Source organism: Hevea brasiliensis, chromosome 18 (assembly GCF_030052815.1).
Source record: "Hevea brasiliensis isolate MT/VB/25A 57/8 chromosome 18, ASM3005281v1, whole genome shotgun sequence".
NCBI lineage: Eukaryota > Viridiplantae > Streptophyta > Magnoliopsida > Malpighiales > Euphorbiaceae > Hevea > Hevea brasiliensis.
In genome coordinates, this window is record NC_079510.1 from 37,573,445 (window position 1) to 37,595,004 (window position 21,560).

The 21,560-nt window shown below is 33.5% G+C and overlaps 1 protein-coding gene across 1 annotated transcript; it reads left to right on the top strand.

The window, feature by feature from the left end:
• Positions 1–992: 992 nt before the first annotated feature.
• LOC110660221 (uncharacterized) lies at positions 993–1,871 on the top strand. Its single transcript, XM_021818437.2, has one exon. The coding sequence runs from the start codon at positions 993–995 to the stop codon at positions 1,869–1,871; it is 879 nt and encodes a 292-aa protein (XP_021674129.2).
• Positions 1,872–21,560: the final 19,689 nt, after the last annotated feature.

Below are 21,560 nucleotides of genomic sequence, written 5' to 3' on the forward strand. Positions count from 1 at the left end.
AAGAAAAACAATAAAGTGAGGGTATGTGTGGATTATAGAGATCCCAATAAAGCTAGCTTAAAGGATGATTTTCCTCTCTCACATATCGATGTACTAGTTGACAATGCCGCAGGTTTGGGCAGGTGTTCTTGTGTTGATGGAGCCTCTGGTTATAATCAGATTCTAATGGATGAGCTAGATAAGGAAAAGATAGCTTTCATCACCCAGTGGGGAGTTTTCTGCTATAAAGTCATGCCATTTGGGCTTAAGAATGTCGGGCCAACATATCAGCGTGCTATGGTTACTTTGTTTCATGACTTGATGCACAAAGAAGTTGAAGTTTATATGGATGATATGATTATTAAATCAAGAGGAGCAGAAAGCTATGTGGCAGTGTTGCGAAAAGTGTTCGAAAGATTGAGGAAATACAGACTAAAACTGAATCCTACAAAGTGTGTCTTTGGGGTAAAATCGGGAAAATTGTTAGGATTCATTGTTAGTGAGAAAGGAATTGAAATTGACCCTGATAAGGTCAAAGCTATCCAGGAGATGCCAGCACCGTAGACTGAAAAGGAAGTTCGAAGCTTTCTTGGGAAACTGAATTACATTTCCCGATTCATTTCTAATCTCATAGCCAAAGCTGAACCAATTTTCAAGTTATTAAGAAAAAACAACTTTGCTACTTGGAACGATGATTGCCAGGAGGCATTTGAGAAGATTAAGAATTTGAGAAGATTAAGAATTACTTATCAAATTCACCCATTCTGGTCCCACCTATTTCAGGCAGACCATTAATCTTGTACATGGCAGTTCTTCAGGTCTCAATGGGATGTGTTTTGGGGCAACATGATGATTCTAGCAAGAAAGAAAGGGCTATTTACTATCTGAGCAAAAAGTTCAATGATTGTGAAGCTCGGTATTCATTTGTTGGGAGAACTTGTTGTGCACTAGCTTAGACTGCTAATCGCCTCAAGCATTATATGTTAAATTACAAAACTTGGCTCATTTTCAGAATGGATCCAATCAAGTATGTGTTTGAAAGTCCATATCTACCAGGGAGAATAGCCAAGTGGCAAGTCATACTGTCCCAATATGATATTGTCTATATGACCAGAAAGGATGTAAAGGGAAGTATTATAGCAGATCTCTTGGCAGAAAATCCAATTGAGGAATATGAAGCTTTGGATTTTGAATTCCCGGATGAGTATGTAAATACTGTAGAGGAAGAAATGGGAGAGCAGAGTGATGTCTGGCAAATGTATTTTGATGGAGCAGTCAGTTTAACAGGTAGTGGAATCGGATCAGTCTTGGTATCTCCGGATGGAAAGCATTTCCCAACTGCAGTAAAATTAAAATTTGAATGTACAAACAATGTCACTGAATATGAAGCTTGTGTGAGTGGTTTACAAGCAGCCATTGAAATGAAAATCAAAAAGTTAGAATTATATGGCAACTCAGTTTTAATAATTTATCAAGTGAAAGGGGAATGGCTGACTCGAGATCTGAAGTTGATTCGATACCAGAAATATCTCATTGAATTAATTAAGAAATTTGATGAGATTACTTTTACTCATTTAAGTCGTGACAAGAATCAGTTTATCGATGCTCTAGCAATACTAGCTGTCATGGCACAAATTAAGGAAGGTAAAGGAGTACATATTCTTCTTATAAAGGCCAGAGATAACCCTGCTTATTGCTTGATGATCGAAGAAGTGGATGGGAAGCCCTGGTATTATAATATTCAACAATATATCAAGACAAGGGAATACCCACAAGAAGCAAGCAAATATGACAGGAGAATGATCGGAAGAATGTCTTTAGGATATTTTCCTAGCGGGGAAATCCTGTACAAAAGGAATTTTGATGGGGAATTGTTACGCTGTGTTGATTGAAGGCTGTCGAATCCACCAGAAATTAAATTAACTGAAATTACCGGTTATGAAATATTTTTTGTAATAAGTGGTAAATCCAGGTCAAACCCTAGAGACTGAATTATTAAATTTCGTACACTTGTGTAATGGAAAAAGAAACAAAGGTTGGAGGGTAATTCGCAGTCCAAAGAAGAAATTAAAAATCAGAAATTAAGAACTAAAATTAATTATGAAAATCTTAAATTAAACAAACTTCAGTCTAAGGTAATTTGCATTCCAATGCATTGATTTGATCATAGACAAAAGAAATACAATTATCTCTTATTGAATACTTAATGTAGATTTACCAAACAGCGAGGTAAAACCCCTAACTTCTCTATACTCATCAACTCGAGCCCAGCACTCTTATTGATTTTAATTATTAACTAAATTGGCATTAAGCAATCCATATCAAATTAATAATTGCTTTAAAAAAAGGAAGTAGTTAAGCTGAACATAAATCATTTAATTCATCCTATTGTTTCCTTATGTTATTATCGAAAACTTGGATTATAATCAATAAAACCTAATTGCTACTCACGTTCAATCTTACATAAAAATTACAGATTATGAAGATAAACTAGCAATTGATCTCATCAAACAATTAACTAATAGGCCTTTTAGCAATTCATTCAATAGATCAAAAACAATGAAATCAGAAAACAATAGATATTCAAAAAGATATAAATTAAATTGAAAACTTGGTCTCACAAATCAAGCATAAGAACTAGAATCCTTTGAACTGAATTAAAACTTAGCCGCTCATGGCTTACAGAAAAATCAAGAAATAATGAAGAAATCTAAAACTATGGATGTGAATGGAGAATGAAGGTGTTTTTGATGTCAAGAGGCTACTGAATGGATGTGTTTTAGCTGCTACCCAAAGACGCATTTATAATCAAAAACCTAATCCCAAAGATAGGAACCAAACTAGGAAAAGTTTTGAAATTCAAAAGATAGATTTTCCACCTGCATTCACGTCTCTGAAATCAAAGCCATTTTTCAGTGACTTCCTTTCTGAATCTATCTCTACCCTCTTCATGAAAGTTGTAGCCCTATTTCTTAGCTTTCCAACGGGTACTCATTTGCCTAAATCTGAGGTCTACAGCCCAAGTTATGGTCCAAAAACTGGGACTGGTTCAGATAAAGGGTTTAGCCCTTCATAGAAGTTGTAGAGGTGGCTCTTAAGGTTCAATTGGGCTTAGGCTTGCTTCATTTGGACCTCTAGAACTCCAGATACAAAATAAATACTGAAACTGGTCGTGACAATCAAGTGTGGGCTTTTGCAATAGATCCATAGCTTATTTTATCAACCTTGGAGACTGATTTGGGCTTTGGTTCCTCTTTATTATTTGAAGTTTTCTATCTTAGCTTTTCAATGGATTAATCAGCAATCAATTTGGAGACCCATAACTTTAGAAATACCTGAAAAATACAGCAAAGGTCAAATGCTGAAAATTTCTTCATTTAACACAATTATTCCAACAACTATCTAAACATATGCCTAAATGATAAATATACTTAACCAACTGAATTAAACATAAAAATATTCTAGAAATACTAAATGTGAGGGGAGTAAAATTAATAAATTATGCACTTATCATTAATGCAAAAGAAGCTAAGAAGATTCTATTTGAAACGCATGAGGGGAATTATGCAACACACGCTAATGGACACATGATGGCTAGACAGATTCTCTGTTGAGGTTATTTTTAGCTTACCTTGGAAAAGGATTGTATTGAGTATTTTTGAAGATGTCATAAGTGCCAAATTTATGCTAATAAAATAAATTCTCCTCCTCATCAGCTCTTCAATTTAGTAGCCCCGTGGCACTTTGCAATGTGGGGCATGGATGTTATTAGTCCAATCACTCCAAAAGCATCAAATGGGCATCAGTTTATTCTTGTTGATATCGATTACTTTACTAAATGGGTTGAAGCAGAATCATATGCTAGTGTTACTCAGAATGCAATAGTGAAATTTCTTAAATGGAATATTATCTGTAGATATGGCCTTCCTTAAGCTTATAACTGACAATGCAAAAAACTTGAATGGCTCAAAAGTCAAAGATTTGTGTGATCAGTATAAAATTCATCATCTCAATTCATCACCATACTGGCCACAGATAAATGGGGCAGTAGAAGCCGAAAATAAGAATCTTAAGAAGATAATTGAGAAAATGACAATCACGTATAGGGATTGGCACGAAGTACTCCCATTTGTTCTACATGCATACCAGACTACGACAAGAACTTTTACTAAGGCAACTTCATACTCACTAGTATATGGAATAGAAGCAGTCTCGTTAATAGAGGTAGAGATACCTTCATTGAGGATTTTGACAGAAGCAGAATTAGATGACATGGAGTGGGTTCAAACGTGGTTGGATTAACTCAACTTGATTGATGAAAAATGGTTGGCTGCTGTGTGTCATGGTCAATTGTACCAAAGTCAAATGGCTCTAGCATTTGATAAGAAAGTTCGTGCTCAAGAGTTTCAACCTAGAGACATTATTTTGAAGAAAGTTTTGTTGAATCAAAGTGATCTGAGAGGAAAATGGACACCGGCTTATAAAGGTCCTTATGTAGTCAAGAAATCATTTTCGAGAGGAGCTCTAATATTAACACACATGGACAGAAAGGCATTGCCAAACCCAGTAAACTCAGATGCGGTAAAGAGGTATTATGGCTAAAAAAAAAAAATACAAGGATGAAAATCCGAAAGGGCATCCTTGGCAAAATGAGTGAAAGAGGGTGAAAACTCAAAAGGGCACTCCCTGCGAAATGAGAGAGGGGCGAAAACCTGAAAAGGAGTCCTATAAAAGGAGAGAAAAAATAGAAATAAAGTGAAAAAGAAAAGCATACGAGGATGAAAACCCAAAAGGACATCTTCGATACTTTGGAGGAATAAGGGAGATTAGTATGACAGTTGAAATGTTAGGGTTTGCCAAATCTAGAGATTCAAGCACTAAGGCACTCTTCAGAAGAATCGAATTAACAAAGAGATAGGGTTGCTGGCATTCATGGCAAGAAGAGGTTTTAAAAGTTAATCTGCCGAATTTCAGAGATTGTCTACCACTTCCTGTTCAAAGTCATAAACCATATTCTTGCTCCTAATCCTTATACAAGTCTATCCAATGTGAATAAAGTAACACTTTTGTCATCATCTTTTTCCTTCACCTATCATATTTTCTCATGAAAATTGTGTTGTTTTTCTTACTAATGCTTGATCATAAAATAAGAGATTACAAATTCAAGTGACATTATGTTCTTGATTTTTGAATAGTGTTGGAAAGATTTCTTGATAACTTGAACACGTAGATACAAAGGATAAATGGATTTCTCTAATGGCTTAAACATGTAGATATAAGGGCAAGAGGCCAAACTCGACTAGGGCAGCAATTGATAGAAAAAGTTTCCCAAGCTCTAGCAAAAATAAAAAATAAAAAAAAAACTCAAGGATGAAAACCCGAATGTCGTCCTTGGCAAAATGAGGAAAAGAGAGTGAAAACCTGAAAGGGCGCTCTCTGCAAAATGAGCGAAAGTTGAAGACTTGAAAAAGAGAGTAAAAGGAAAAGAAAGCCTTGAAGGGGGGAATCCGAAAAGGGTGTTCTCGATAAATGCCCAAAAAAAGTGTACAAGTCCTTCAGGTTCTATTGGGATTGACCCTCTGTCTCTGTTTTGGCTTGAAGCTTAATGTCCAGTAAGCTCTTGCAAGTAAAAGGATCCTTTACTAGAGTTTCTTTAAGATCTTACACTATTTTATAGGCCTTAAATCAAGACTATATTTAATTATTCAGGTTTTCCTTAAGTGAGCAAATACTTTAATGAATTTAGGAGGCAAATTATTCAAAAAACTATAGGTAATTAAATTTTTTTCAATTCTTGCATTTAAATTTTTGTTGGGCTATGTTGCCCTTCAAATTTTCATATTGCTTTTAAATTTCTATTGAGTTATGTCGCTCTTTCAATTCCTACATTTAAATTTCTGTCAAGCTATGTCGCCCTTAAATTTCTACTTTTAAAATTCTATTAAGCTATGTCGCTCTTTCAACTCATGCATTTAAATTTCATTTTTTAAATTTATGTTGAGCTATGTCGCTCTTTCAACTCCTGCATTTAAATTTTTGTCAGGTTACGTTGCCCTTTAAATTTTTGTTTTTAAATTTCTGTTGAGCTATGTCGCTCTTTCAACTCCTACATTTAAATTTCCGTCTGGCTACGTTGCCCTTTAAATTTTTGTTTTTAAATTTCTGTTGAGCTATGTCGCTCTTTCAACTCCTGCATTTAAATTTCTATGAGGCTACGTCGCCCTTTAAATTTCTGTTGAGCTACGTCGCACTTTCAACTCCTACATTTAAATTTTTGTTAGGCTACGTCGCCCTTCAATTTTTTGTATTGTTTTTAAATTTCTATTGAGTTATGTCACTCTTTTAATTCCTGCATTCAAATTTTTTCCGGGCTACGTCGCCCTTCAAATTTTTGTATTGTTTTTAAATTTTTGTTGAGCTATGTCGCTCTTTCATGTCTTTCATTTAAATTTCTATTGAGCTATGTCGCTCCTCCAATTCATGCTTTTTAAATTTCTGTAAAGTTGCGTCACTCTTTAAATTTTCCGTTTTCAAATTTTGCTGTGTCATGTCGCTCATGAAATTTTCACTTTTAAATTTCTATTGAGCTATGTTGATCTTTAAATTTTCTACATTTAAGTTTCTGTTGAGCTCAAGTTGTTCATTATTTATTCCCTTTCATCCAAAATATGAGATTATACCTTCTTATGTCTCCTATTCTGATAAAATTAGAAAATTCTTTTACTTTTCGGACTTTAGTGTCCATAATTTTGCATCATACTTTAAATTTCTCTTACCTAGCTTGTTTCTTCTCTATTTTTAAATTCCAATTTTTCTTCTTTTAATTTATTTACTTTGCCTTTTGATTTCACCTGTCCAAAATATACGTCTTTTGTCTTTACATGTTTCCTATCTTGAGGAAACTAGAAATTACTTTTCTTCTTTTCTCTAACAGAAAACATGTAAAGAGGGGCAGCTATAAATACTATATTTTGTCTGGATCTAAAATAAAATAGGAAAGTGAAAAATAATTAGTTTATTTTCAAATTTCTGTCTCAATTTTACTTGACATTTTCAATTTTAATCTTTCTTTTCATTTTCCTTTTTTTTATTTTAGTTCTCAAATAGTAATTTTATTTTATTTATTTAATTGAAATTTAAAAAATAAAATGAGAGAGAATAGAAAATAAAATAAAAGTAAAAAAGAAAAATGAATTTGTTTTGGATTTTGGTTTCAATTTTAGTTGACAATTTGATATTAATCTTTACTACGTTTTTATCTTCATTTTTTAAAAAATTTTAATTTTAATTTTAATTTTAATTTTAAATTTCAAATAGTAATTTTATTTTTGTCATTTAATTAAAAAGAGAAATTTAAAAGTGAATGAGATTAATTATTTAGATTTAATTTTGATTTTTGATCTCACATCTTCAATTTATCCTGAATTTTATTTTCCTTTTTTTTTTTAGAAAGAGAAAAATATTTTATTAAATCTTAATTTTGGCCTTTAAGTGGGATATCCTCCCATTTTAAATTTTTAGGAGAAGCTGAAAAGGATAGAAATTAATTTAAATAGATATTAATTAAGGATAAATTAATTTTTTGTTAAACTCCCAAAGCTTCTTAGCTATCTGTAAAAAACCCCTCCTCTTCTTCACGTTTCTGTTATCGATACAATATTCTCTAATAAAAACCCACACCCATAAGAGAGGAAAAGGGACGATCAATCAGGTTTATCTTAAAATCTCTGTCCTTCATCCCATCGCAAGTAGACCCAAGACCCATTCTACCTTCTCATCACGTCAACTCTAGTAGATTTTGGCAGGACCAGACGTGAAATCCATTTCAGACAACTTCATCTTCGGTTATCTTACACCATCGCGGCTTCTTCTTTCTCATTTTAGTCTCGATTGATGTTTTGGTAAGAAGGAGAGGGGTTTGTTTTTTATTATTTTTTTTTCTAAATATCATAAATTTTTTAATATTGTTGTGTGATAATGGAAAATAGCTAAATGATGTATTTTAGTACTAATGTGTTTATCATTTGATGATTTTCTTGTTCTTTGACAATTTCTATGACTTAAGAAAAGGTATCTTTATTGTCATATTTTATGTTAATATGAAGAACGAAATGTTATTTTGAGATCTTTGTTGGGTCTCTTGATTTGCTTGAACACCTATCATTTTCTCATTTTTTATTTTTCATTGGCATAAAATGATTATGTAATTTATGTGGAGTGAAATTTCTTGCCCCCTTTATTAGTACATGATTATTGGGAATTGGATTCATAATGAGGGATCTTTGGACAACATTTTATTCTTGAAGTGATTGAAGAGCTCTAATATTTTAAGCATCTCCTGGTTGATTAAAGTTTTGTAGTTGTAAATGAGTGAATAAATATAGTGCATCAAGGGTCATTCGAATGACTTACAACTTTGCTTGTATGGACTGCAATCTTTTACTTTGTAAAAAATATTTTGTTGATTACAATAATGATTATTTGGCATTTATGGACTTAAATGACTAATTTTGTTAGACTAATTGTTAGATTCATGCAATTATAGTTAATGGAGTCTTATGGGCAATGCACTAGCTGGATCTAGTCTTTCCCATCCTAATTTGTGATAATAATGTTATGGCTTAGAGATAATTGCACCCGAAGCCCCATAAGATTTAAATTAATAAATCAAGATATTGAAATCTAATGATAATTGTACCTTAGATTAATCAAAAGGCTTGCTTGGGTCTAATAAAATTTAATCTCAAGTCCTCTAAATAAAATATATAATTATTAAATCAAACTATGAGATTTTTTTTTTTTTTTGAGTTTCAACTCTATAAATCAAGTAACAATTAAAATATTTTATGTCTAATGATAATTTTATCTTAGACCCTGTTTATCATGAATTTGATATTAATTATTCTAGGTCTATTGATAATTGCATCTTAAACCTTGTGACTAAAAATATTAATTAAAAGATTGGTTGGTATTTATTGATAATTTAATCATAAATCCTAAAAATAAAAAATAAATTGGACATGAGCAAATTGGATTAAAGGAACAAGATATTCGGTCTAATGATAAATGTATCTTAAACCTCATAAAATCATATTAATTTATTGGGCTTATTGATAATTTTATCACATATTCTAAAGATAACAATCTAAATTAATGTTTTGGGGTTTAATGGTAATTTCACTTTAAATCCTATTTAAAATAAAATTTTATAATTAATATTTTAGGTTTAATAGTAATGTTACCCTAAACCTATTAAAATAAAATAATTAACCTAAATTGTGGGTTTTAATGGAAAATTCTTCTTAAGCCGTATTAAAGTCTAATGGAAATGAATTAATTAAATCTTTTGGTTTATTGATAATTTCATCATAGACCTTAATTAGTATTTGATGGTAATTTCACCTTAAACATTTAAAAAAAAAAAAAGAAATCAATCGTTAATTAAATTTGTTGGGTTGGTTGATAGTTTCATCACCTAAATATAATTATAACCTTAAACCCCATAAAATGCATTAAAATACAAAATTAAAATAATTTTAGGTCTAATGATAATATCATTTTAGATTTTTTTAAGTACAAAATTTGGAATTAATTATTTAAAGTTTAATGATAATTGCATCTTAGACCTTAGGATTTAAAATATAAAAATAATAGTTTAATAATAATTTCATCTTAAATCCTATAAATTTGAAATAAAGCATATAAAATCTTTTAAGGTTTAATGATAATTTTATCTTAAATCTTATAAGTTAGATAATAATCAAGATTTAGAGTTTAATGATAATTCCATCTTAAGCTCTATAAATCAAATAAAACTAAAATAATTGAAGTTTTAATAATTTCATCTAAAATCTCACAAAATAAAATAAAGATCATGAGTTCGATGATAATTGCATCTCGAACCTAAAGAAATAAAAATTAATGGTTTATTAGGCATAATGATAATTTCGTCTTATACCCAATTAAACAAAATAATTAAATTAATTTTTCTTAAACTATTCTAAAGACAATAATAAATTTAAAAGCAATATTATTATTATATGGAAATTATTTAACCAGTCGAGAGCTACAAACTTTTGGAAAAACCAGCTTTTGGGAGCATCTTGCTAAATCTCTCGATTAATTTGTAAGTAATATACATGTTCAACGCATAATTTGCATTTGTATATGATTAGGTGCACCACACACATAACACCCTCAGTCATTCGGACACCGATGATGGGATTTACAATGGGGAGTTGAAAGTTTTCACAGTCTATCGAAATCCCTAGGAACTAAATGACACATTTCCTGGTATTAAAGTTTTCATCAAGGAAAGGGAGGAAATTAGTAAAATATTAAGTAGGCATCACCTGAATCACATATGTTTGACTCCTTTTAACAATATTTGTATTTAATGAAAACAACTGAAACTTTTTTAAAATAAAACAAAAATTCAATTTCTTAAAAATAATTGGCTTCTATTTTTTTAATAATATGGTTTAAAAAAAATAAAAATAAAAAATAAAAATCTTAAAACCAAAAAAATCTATTTTAAAATCCATTTTCAATTTCAAACATATTTTAATTTTCAAATTAATCCAATTTCCAAAAAAATTTTAATTTATAAGTCATTTTTTGAGATAATTTCATTTTAGGTGGAATTATATTTCAACAAATTTTTAAAAGCTCAATTTAATTTTCAAGCAGAATTTACTTTTCAAACCAAATTTAATTTTCAAATAAAATTTCATATTAAAATCAAATTAATTGCCAAATTTAGGAGCCTCTTTTAAAATAAAAGTTTTCAAAAAAATAAAAGTAAAACAAAGATTAAATGGAGTCAAAATTCACTTTTAGAATCGCTTCACTTACTTGTGTATTTGACTTACCCTAATAGTAAGATATTTAAGCATTTCTACATTTATATTTTTGATCAAATGCAATGAACCAATATTATAAATTAAGCTCCATTTCAAATTATTGACATTAATTTATTTAAACACATTCTTAAATCCATCTACCCTTTTGGGATGATGTGGGATGCCTAATACCTTCTCCACACGTATAAGAACCTCGAACCTTGAATATCTGGAATAGAAGTATATCATTTTCCTTAAAACAAAAGTTTTGAAAATATAATAAAAGGTTTTCTCTATTTTTCCTGCAAAAATTAGAATGGCGACTCCTCACCTTTCCACTTCGGTGTGAATTGCTTGGCAATTGCAAAATACGTTGCGACACCCATCTTTTAGGGAGCTTTTCACCACGTCAAACGGAATCACTGGGGCATTGCCTTAGGGCCTTATGGATGACATAAAATGTGAATAAATATTGATAACAATTTAATTAAAAATAATTAAAAGAAAGAAGAAAGAAAAATACAAATAAATGAAATTTAATTAGAATTATGACATCATGGCCATGTCATAATGATGTAATTAAAATTCACCACCCAATTAAAACTTGGAAACACATAAAATAAGAGATAAAAGTCTATTAAAAGGAAGAAAATGGTCTTCTTCCTCATTTTCTTAGCCTTGGCCGAACTCCATAAACGTTGAGCCCAGCACTCTTGTTGACTCCATTTATTAACTGAATTGGTATTAAACAATCCTCATCAAATTAATAACTGCTTTAAGAATAGGAAGTAGTTAAGCTGAACAACAATTTATAAAGCATAAATCATTTAATCCATCTTATTGTTTCTTTAGGTTTTTATTGAAAACTTGGATCATAATCAATAAAACCTAATTGCTACTCATGTTCAATCTTACACAACAATTACGGATTATGAAGATGAACTAGCAATTGATCAAATTAAACAATTAACTAATAGGCCTTTTTAGCAAATCATTCAATAGATCAAAAGCAATTAAATCAAAAAACAATAGATATTCAAAAAGGCATAAATTAAATTAAGAACCTAGTCTCACAAATCACACATAAGAACTTGAATCCCTTGAACTGAATTAAAAACTTAGCCACTCATGTTCATGGCTTACAGAAAAATAAAGAAGAAATCTAAAATGAGAATAGAGAATGAATGTCTTCTATGGAGAATGAAGGTCTGAATGGGATGCTCTTAGCTGCTGCCCAAAGACATATTTATAGTCAAAGATAGGAACCAAACTAGGAAAAGTTTCAAAAGACAGATTTTCAGCCTGCATTTATGTCTCTGAAATCAAAGCCAATTTTTAGCAACTTCCTTTCCGAATCTGCCTCTACCCTCTTCAGGAAAGTTGTATCCCTATTTCTTAGCTTTCTAATGGGTACTCATTTGCCCAAATTCAAGGTCTACAGCCTAAGTTATGGCCCAAAAATCGGGACTGGTTTAGGCAGATGGTCCAGCCTATAGTGACGACTTCATTGCCGTTTTTCACAATTAAAATGGCCTCATCTCGCATCTAGCCCTTCATAGAAGTTATAGAGGTAGCTCTTAAGGTTTAATTGGGCTTGGGCTTGCTTCATTTGGATGTCTGAAACTCCAGATATAAAATAAATACTGAAACTGGTCTTGACACATAAAGTCTGGGCTTTTGCAATAGATCCATAGCTCATTCTGTCAACCCTGGATACTGATTTGGACTTTGGTCCCTTTTTATCATTTGAAGTGCTCTATCTTAGCTTTTCAATGGATTAAACACCACACAATTTGGAGACCCACAACTTTAGAAATACCTGAAAAATACAGCAAAAGTTAAATGTTGAAAATTTCTCTATTTAACACAATTATTCCACAACTATTTAAAAATATACCTAAATGATAAATATATTTTAACCAACTGAATTAAACATAAAAACACACTAAAAACCCTAAATGTAATGGGAGTAAAATTAATAAATTATTCACTTATCAAATTCCCCCACACTTATTTTATACTTGTCCTTAAGCATGACTTAAACTCTCAATCAACTCTACTTAGAAGTTCCTTAACTTCACCCTATCACAACATTCTCTAACAAAAGATTAAAAATTTGAAAGAAGAGGCAAGTAAGGTAATAATCATCACAATAAATTCCATCAACACCATACCAATATATTAATAGTTTTCCAACACAAAACAAAAGGCTTGAAATCAATTAAGCTCACACAATTAAAGTTCCATAAAATTTTAAATCAATAGATACCAAAACACAAGGCTACTTTATCAATGTATAACAATTATAGCTCTTTGCAAATCTTAGGGGAGATAGAAATGCCCTTTTTTTTTAAAATTTAAAATTGGTACTTCTCTCTTGTCACAGTTATCACTTTTTTTTTTATTTCAACCGTCACCTTCAGAAAAGTACATTGCTCATATCCTAGCTAGCTTTTGGCCTGAGAATTAACATGGGGTTCATGAAGACCCTTGGTTAGTTTGCTTAACTAAAATAGCGGAGCAATTTTCAAGTTCAACCTTTTATTTCCCCCAATTTATGCATCTACATATTATAAAGTGCCCTGATAGATTAAACAAAGTTCTGAAATATGCATGACACTAGTTTAAAGCACACATAACTAATTATTTCACTATTAAATCAAGCCTAAATGATTTATGCAGGAAAAAAATGCTCTATGGTATGGAGAAGAGGGAAAATCCATCATTAAAGTTATTATTACCTTGCCTAAAATCTCAAAAATTCAATCTAAAATAGAAAAGTCATTTCAAGGACAAAGCACTTCTCTCCGAGAGTTAATAAAGAATCATGCTTATGAGAACAAATTTTATTTTATTTTATTTTATTTTAATAATTAAAAAAAATTACAGTAACAAATTTCTCCTCCCCCACACTTAAAACTTACATTGTCCCCAATGTAAAGCCCAAATGCAAAAGAAAAGAAAAAAAATGCTGGAAAATAAAATAAAATAAAATAAGAGATAGAAAACAAATCTGTTTGTGGCTAACAAGCCACCCATGGGTTGCCTCCCAAGAAGCGCTTTTGTTTATCGCCGTTAGCTCGACATTGCAAAGCTCCTTAATCCACATAAATTGGGTTCACATAAATTGGGTTACTCAATTTGAGCTCCTCTATTGTATGCTCCTGAAACCCTTTATAAAATGGCTTGAGTCTATGACCGTTGACCTTGAACACCTTATTAGTTCATAAACTTTGAATTTCAACTGCACCATAAGGAAATACATTAGTAACAACAAAGGGTCCAATCCAATGAGAACGCAACTTACCAGGCATCAGCTTCAATATGGAATTATACAATAAAACTTTTTGCCCAACGAAAAACTGCTTCCTTAAAATTAGTTTGTCGTGGAATGCCTTGGTCTTTTCTTTATAGATCTTAGAAGTCTCATAAGCCTCAAGTCGAATTTCTTCTAATTCTTGCAATTGTAATTTTCTTTCCACACTAGCAATATCCAAATCCAAATTACAATGTCTAATAGCCCAATAAGCCTTATGTTCTAACGCAACAAGAAGGTGATACAACTTACCAAATACCAATCTGTAGGGGGACATACCTATGGGTGTCTTATAAGCAGTCCTGTAAGCCCACAAAGCATCATCAAGTCTAAGGCTCCAATCTTTTCTATTTGGCTTCACTGTTTTTTCCAAAATAGATTTGATCTTTCTGTTAGACACCTCTGCTTGCCCACGTGTTTGAGGGTGATAAACTATAGATATTTTATGGAAAACCCCATATCTCCTCAATAATGCCTCAACAGTTCTATTACAAAAATGTGTGCCCTGGTCATTGATTAAAGCTTTAGGAACTCCAAACCTGCTAAAAATGTTTGACTTGATAAAATCTACAACAGCTTTAGAATCATCAGTCCTGGTGGCTTTGGCTTCCACCCATTTCGAAACATAATCAACAGCAAGTGTAATATAAACAAAGCCAAAAGAAGAAGGAAATGGACCCATAATATCAATACCCCACACATCAAAAATCTCACAAACAAGTATTGGATTCTGAATCATCTCATTCCTACGGGTTACACTTCCTGTTCTTTGACATTGTTCATAATTTTTGCAAATCAAATATGAATCACGAAATATAGTGGGCCAGTAAAAACCACAATCTAATATTTTTCTACCTATTCTCTTGGGTCCAAAATGACCTCCACATGCATAGGCATAACAAAAAGCAAGAATAGATTGAATCTTATTATCAGGAACACATCTCCTAATAATTTGATCTGAATAAAATTTCCACAAATACGGGTCATCCCACACATAATACTTAGCTTCACTTTTCAATTTCTCTTTCTTAGCTCTACTCAAATCAAAAGGCACAACCTTAGTAACTAAATAATTCACCAAATCAGCATACCAAGGGATCATACCTTGCAATTTAAATAACTGCTCATCAGGAAAAACTTTTTGCAAAAGAAGCGGATCTTCTTGTGTCACTAACCTACTCAAATGATCTGCTACCAGGTTCTTAGCTCCTTTCTTATCATTGATTTGAAGATCGAATTCTTGCAGCAGAAGGATCCATCTAATCAACTTTGGTTTTGCTTCCTTCTTTGCCAAGAGATACTTCAACGCTGCATGATCAGAGAAGATAATTATTTTAGAACCAAGCAAATATGACCGAAATTTATCTAAAGAAAAAACTATAACCAAAAACTCTTTTTTGATCGTAGAATAATTGCACTGAGCTGAATTGAGTGTTCTGGATGCATAATAAATCACATGAAAGAGCTTCCCAACATGCTGCCCTAAAACTGCTCCCACTGCATAATTACTCGTATCACACATAATTTCAAATGGTATTGTCCAATCAGGAGCCTGGATAATAGGGGGTGATGTCAATGCAGATTTTAATTTGTTAAAAGCCTCCTTGCACTCTTCACTAAACTCAAAAGAAACATCTTTTTGTAAGAGTCTAGACAAAGGCGATGCTATCTTAGAGAAATCCTTAATGAACCTGCGATAGAAACCTGCATGACCAAGAAAAAAGCGTGCTTCCCTCACAGTTGTGGGGTAGGGTAAGTTCACAATTAAATCAATTTTAGATTTATCCACCTCAACACCCCTATTAGAGATAACATGACCCAAAACAATCCCTTGTTCCACCATAAAATGACACTTCTCAAAATTCAAAACAAGATTTTTCTCAATGCATCTCTCAAGAATAGAAGTTAAATGATGTAAACATGCATCAAATGAATCACCATACACAGTAAAATCATCCATAAACACCTCAATGCAAGTATCAATGTAATTTGAAAATGTGCTCATCATGTATCTCTGAAATGTGGCAGGTGCATTACAAAGCTCGAAGGGCATCCTTCTAAAAGCAAAAGTTCCAAAAAGGCAAGTGAATGTAGTCTTCTCTTGATCCTCCGGTGCAATCACAATTTGATTATATCCAGAAAAGCCATTGTAGAAAGAGATGATTCTCATATATTTCAATTAATCTGTACATGGGTATTTATATACAATTGATTCCTATAATTGTGTTATACTAATTAGGAAGAAATCCTAAATAAGAAATCCTAAATAGGAATACAGAATACAGAATATACACAGAAATAATATAATGATTGACTTTCCATAACACTCACCCTCAAGTTGGAGCATAGATGTTAATCATGCCCAACTTGTTACAAATGTAGTCAGTCCTAGCTCCATTCAGAGCTTTTGTGAAAATATCTCCTAATCGCTCTCCGCTTTGATATGTCCTGTTGAGATGATCTGTTGTTGAATCTTTTCACGAACAAAGTGACAATCAATCTCAATATGTTTGGTCCGCTCATGAAATACCGGATTAGAAGCAATATGGAGAGCAGCTTGATTATCACACCACAATTTCGCAGGCAGGGGGGTCTTAAAACCTGTCTCATCTAGTAATTGAAATATCCACATTACCTCACATACTGATTGTGCCATGGCTCAGATTCGGATTCAAAGACTAGATCGAGAAACTACACTCGCTTCTTGCTTTTCCAAGACACCAAATTTCCTCCAACAAAAACGCAATATCCAAGAGTTGACCTCCTATCAACCTTAGATCCAAATTAGTCGGCATCCGAAAAACATTCAACATTCAAATGCCCATGATTACCATATAACAAACCTCTTCCCGAGCTCCTTCAGATAGCACAAGATTTGTCCCAAGGCTTCCCAATGAGCAACAGCTTGGGGAAGACATAAACCGACTTACCACACTAACGGCATAAGCAATGTCGGGACGAGTGACAGAAGGTAGTTCAATTTTCCTACCAATCTCCTGATTCTCTCGGATCTTCAAACAACTCACTATCCCCTGCTAACAGTTATAAATTTGGAGTCATTGGTGCACTGCAAGGCTTAGCACCTAATTTTTCTGTCACTCTCAATAGATCAAGGACATATTTTCTTTGAGACAAGAAAATACCCTTCTTACTTCTCATAACTTCAATACTCAAGAAATACTTTAATAATCCCAAGTCTTTGGTCTGAAACTGGGTTTGGAGGAAGGTTTTAAGAGATGAAATACCTGCAGAGTCACTCCCAGTGATGATAATGTCATCCACATAGACTACTAGGAGAATTAGACCAGCCTCAGATTGCTTATAAAATACTGAGTGATCACACTTACTCTTTTGCATACCAAATTCCTGTACTGCTTCACTGAATCTCCCAAACCAGGCCCTAGGACTTTGTTTCAAGCCATAAAGAGACTTCCGAAGCCTACAAACTTTACCCAACTCCCCCTGAGCAACAAACCCAGGTGGTTGCTCCATATACACCTCCTCCTGAAGATCACCATGAAGGAAGGCATTCTTGATATCCAATTGGTGCAGGGGCCAATCATATGTAGCTGCTAAAGAGATAAACAAGCAATGTAAGTATGTTTAGCTTCAGGATAATAAGTGTATGAGTAATCAACTCCATATGTCTGAGCATATCCTTTTGCTACAAGGCGTGCTTTTAATCTAGCCACAGAACCATCAGGATTTACCTTCATCAGAATACCCATTTGCAACCAATAGCTTTCTTACCAAGTGGGCAAAGGCAGATTCCCATGTACCATTAGCATCTAAAGCCTCCATTTCCTCTTTCATAGCAAGACACCACCAGATGAGACAAAGGCCTCACCAACAGTATTAGGGATGGGAATAGAGTCTAAAGAAGTAACAAAACACCGAGAACAAGAAGACAATTGATTATAAGAAACAAAAGAAGAGATAGGGTAAGTACATGAACGTTTACCTTTACGAAGAGCAATGGGTAAGTCTAGATCAGAATCATGATCAGTATGAGGTACAGGATCTCCCAACGAAGTAGCTGGTGGAGGATCTGAGTCAGGAATCTCCAATCTCCTGGAATAAACATGAACAACGGGAGGCCGAGTAGGTTTAGAGACGGAAGAAATAGGCTGTGAGAGAGGACTAGACATTGGTTGGACAGTATATATTAAGATATCATCTTCCTCCCCCTGACTCTCATACACAGATGATTGAGAAAAAAATGGAGTGGACTCAAAAAATGTGACATCTGCAGAAACAAGATAACGATTAAGAGTAGGAGAGAAACAACGATACCCTTTTTGGATCCGGGAGTACCCAAGGAAGACACATTTGAGAGACTTTGGATCCAATTTAGTAACCTGTGGACGAACATCACGTACAAAACAAGTACAACCAAAAATACGGGGTTCAACAGGAAACAAAGATTTTGTAGGGAACAAAGCAGTATAAGGAATATCCCCATTAAGGACAGAAGAAGGCATACGATTGATCAAAAAACATGCCGTAGAAACTGCATCCGCCCAAAAGTGTTTAGGAACTTTCATCTGAAAAAGAAGAGCACGAGTTACCTCAAGAAGATGCCGATTTTTTCTTTCGGCCACGCCATTTTGGGATGGGGTATCCACACAGGAAGACTGATGAAGAATGCCATTTTGTGTCATATAAGACTGAAATTGTGCTGAAAAATATTCTTTAGCATTGTCACTTCTTAATATGAGCACAGAAATATTAAATTGAGTTTTGATTTCATTACAAAAGGCACAAAAGATAGAAAACAACTCAGAACGATTCTTCATTAAATATAACCAGGTAACACGAGAGTAATCATCAACAAAAGTAACAAAATAACGAAATCCAGTTTTAGAAGTAACAGAACAAGGACCCCAAACATCAGAATGAACTAACTCAAAAGGGGATGAAGCCCGTTTATTGACTCTAGACACAGAAGGCAAATGATGATGTTTTGCAAACTGACACGACTCACATTCTAGTACTGATAAAGACTGAAACTGAGGACACAACTTCTTCATGGTAGACAAAGAAGGATGACCCAATCTACAATGAGCTTCAAGAGATGTTAAGGTACTGGAGCAAACAAGTGATCGCGGTACATGATTTTCCAGAATGTAGAGACCACCTAACTCACGTCCTCTACCAATAACTGCTTTCGTAAGATCCTCAAACAAACACCGATCGTAAAAACTAAATAGAACAATTTAAGTTACGAGTAATTTTTCTAACAGAAAGTAGATTAAAAGAGAAATTTGGTAGACACAAAACAGATGATAAAGAAATTAACGAAGTCGGATTCGCAGTTCCAGAACCCATGACACAAGAAGTAGAACCATCAGCTAAAGTAATAGTAGAGGAAGTGGGATTAGACTGAAAAGTAGATAGAAGACTAGAATTACCTATCATGTGATCTGTTGCACCAGAATCAATAACCCATTTGGATGAGTAAGACACAAGGCATGTAGTGGATTTACATGACTCAGAGATCTCAGTGATAGGGGAACTTGTAGGCTTTAGAGATGCACGATCATGGGAAAATCGTGCAAAATCCTCATGGATACCAAAACAGTTTTCTCAGAGGAAGATATCAGAGAATCCTCTCACGCCATATTTGCCATCCGTGATCGCTGATTTTTCCTCCAAGTTGCGGACAATTATATTTTGTATGGCTGTGCTCATGACAATAATAACAAATGACTCCTCTTGAGTCCTGATTAGAACTAGCCTCTCCATTACGCTGATTACTTCTGTTGCCTGTAATTCCTCCTCTACTTCCTCTTCTATTACCCTATTGTCCATTTGGATTACGGCTAATAAGAGCACTACTGGCAGGCTGTGAAGATTGGGTACTCTGCATGCAAGGACCCGTGTGAATGTTTCATGCAAAGAGGAAATCTCGTAATCGAAAGAATCTGAGATTTAGCGATCTCATACTCGAAGGAAGGCTGCAAGAAAACTCATAACAGTTGCTCTCGTTGGGCTCTTTGAACTTTCACATCGTAACTAAAAGGCAACAATACATTAAGTTCCTCATATACCGTTTAAAATCCATAAAATAAGCGTGAGAGACTTATTCTCTTTCTCGATGCGGTAGAATGCCTTACAAACATCATAAATACGGAGATATTCCCTTTACGAATCTGAGAAAATCTAAGTAATCCATCAATTCCTTAACAAATTCACAGTGATTAATTAAACTAATTACCTCACTGTGAATCGAGTTCCGAAGCTGCAAAAACAACCGAGCATCCTCCCTTAGCCAAGTTTGTTGTGTATCATCAGTAGGTGGATCTTTAGTAAGGTGATCATCCTTATCAATGCTACGCAAATAGACCCTAACAGTCTTACTCCACTCCAGATAATTCGAACCATTAAGTTTGTGTTCCGTGATCTTAGTCATCATCGGAATCACATCAGAAATAACATTCTTATTGTCTGCCATTTGTTGAGATAAAGAAAACTAACCGAAACGCTAATCCAAAGTGCTGACAGCAACAAAATAATCCAAAATCACAAATCAAGCAAATACCGAAATAGGATCTGAGAGCCAAACCTCAGAAGTCCTTTAATGGTGTAATCGGATCGTGCAACAAGCACAGTGGTGGAATGAGGGGATTGAGGCAACGCTGGCAATGTTGATCGGAGTCGAAACGGCTGGTTGGCGGCCAAGGTCTCTCCTGAGCTGGGTGGTGAGAGCAAATAATCACCCTAGATAGATGACCTGCTCTGATACCATGTAGAAAGAGATGATTCTCATATATTTCAATTAATCTGTACATGGGTATTTATATACAATTGATTCCTATAATTGTGTTATACTAATTAGGAAGAAATCCTAAATAAGAAATCCTAAATAGGAATACAGAATACAGAATATACACAGAAATAATATAATGATTGACTTTCCATAACAGCCATCAAGAAAGCAGAAATAAGACTTACCTGCTATCCACTCAAGCATCTAATCAATGAATGGCAGTGGGAAGTGATCTTTCCTTATTGCTGAATTCAGATGCACATTCGCCATCCACTTGAATCCTTGTTGGAACAAGTTCATTATCTTGATTTGCTATCACAGTGACTCCTAATTTTTTTTGGCACTACTTGGACTGGACTTACCCATTTGCTGTCTGAAATTGGGTAAATAACTCCTGCATCCAGTAGCTTTAAAATCTTCTTCTTCACAACCTCTATCATCTGTGGGTTCAACCTCCTTTGAGCTTCTCTACTCGGTTTAGCCTCATCCTCCAGTAAAATCTTGTGCATGCACACTGATGGACTTATACCTTTGATGTCAGCTATTGTCCATCCAATTGCTTCCTTGTGTACTCTCAGAACCCTAATCAATTTGTTTTCTTAAATCTATGTTAAATTACTTGAGATGATAACTGGAAGTGTCTCATTGTCTCCCA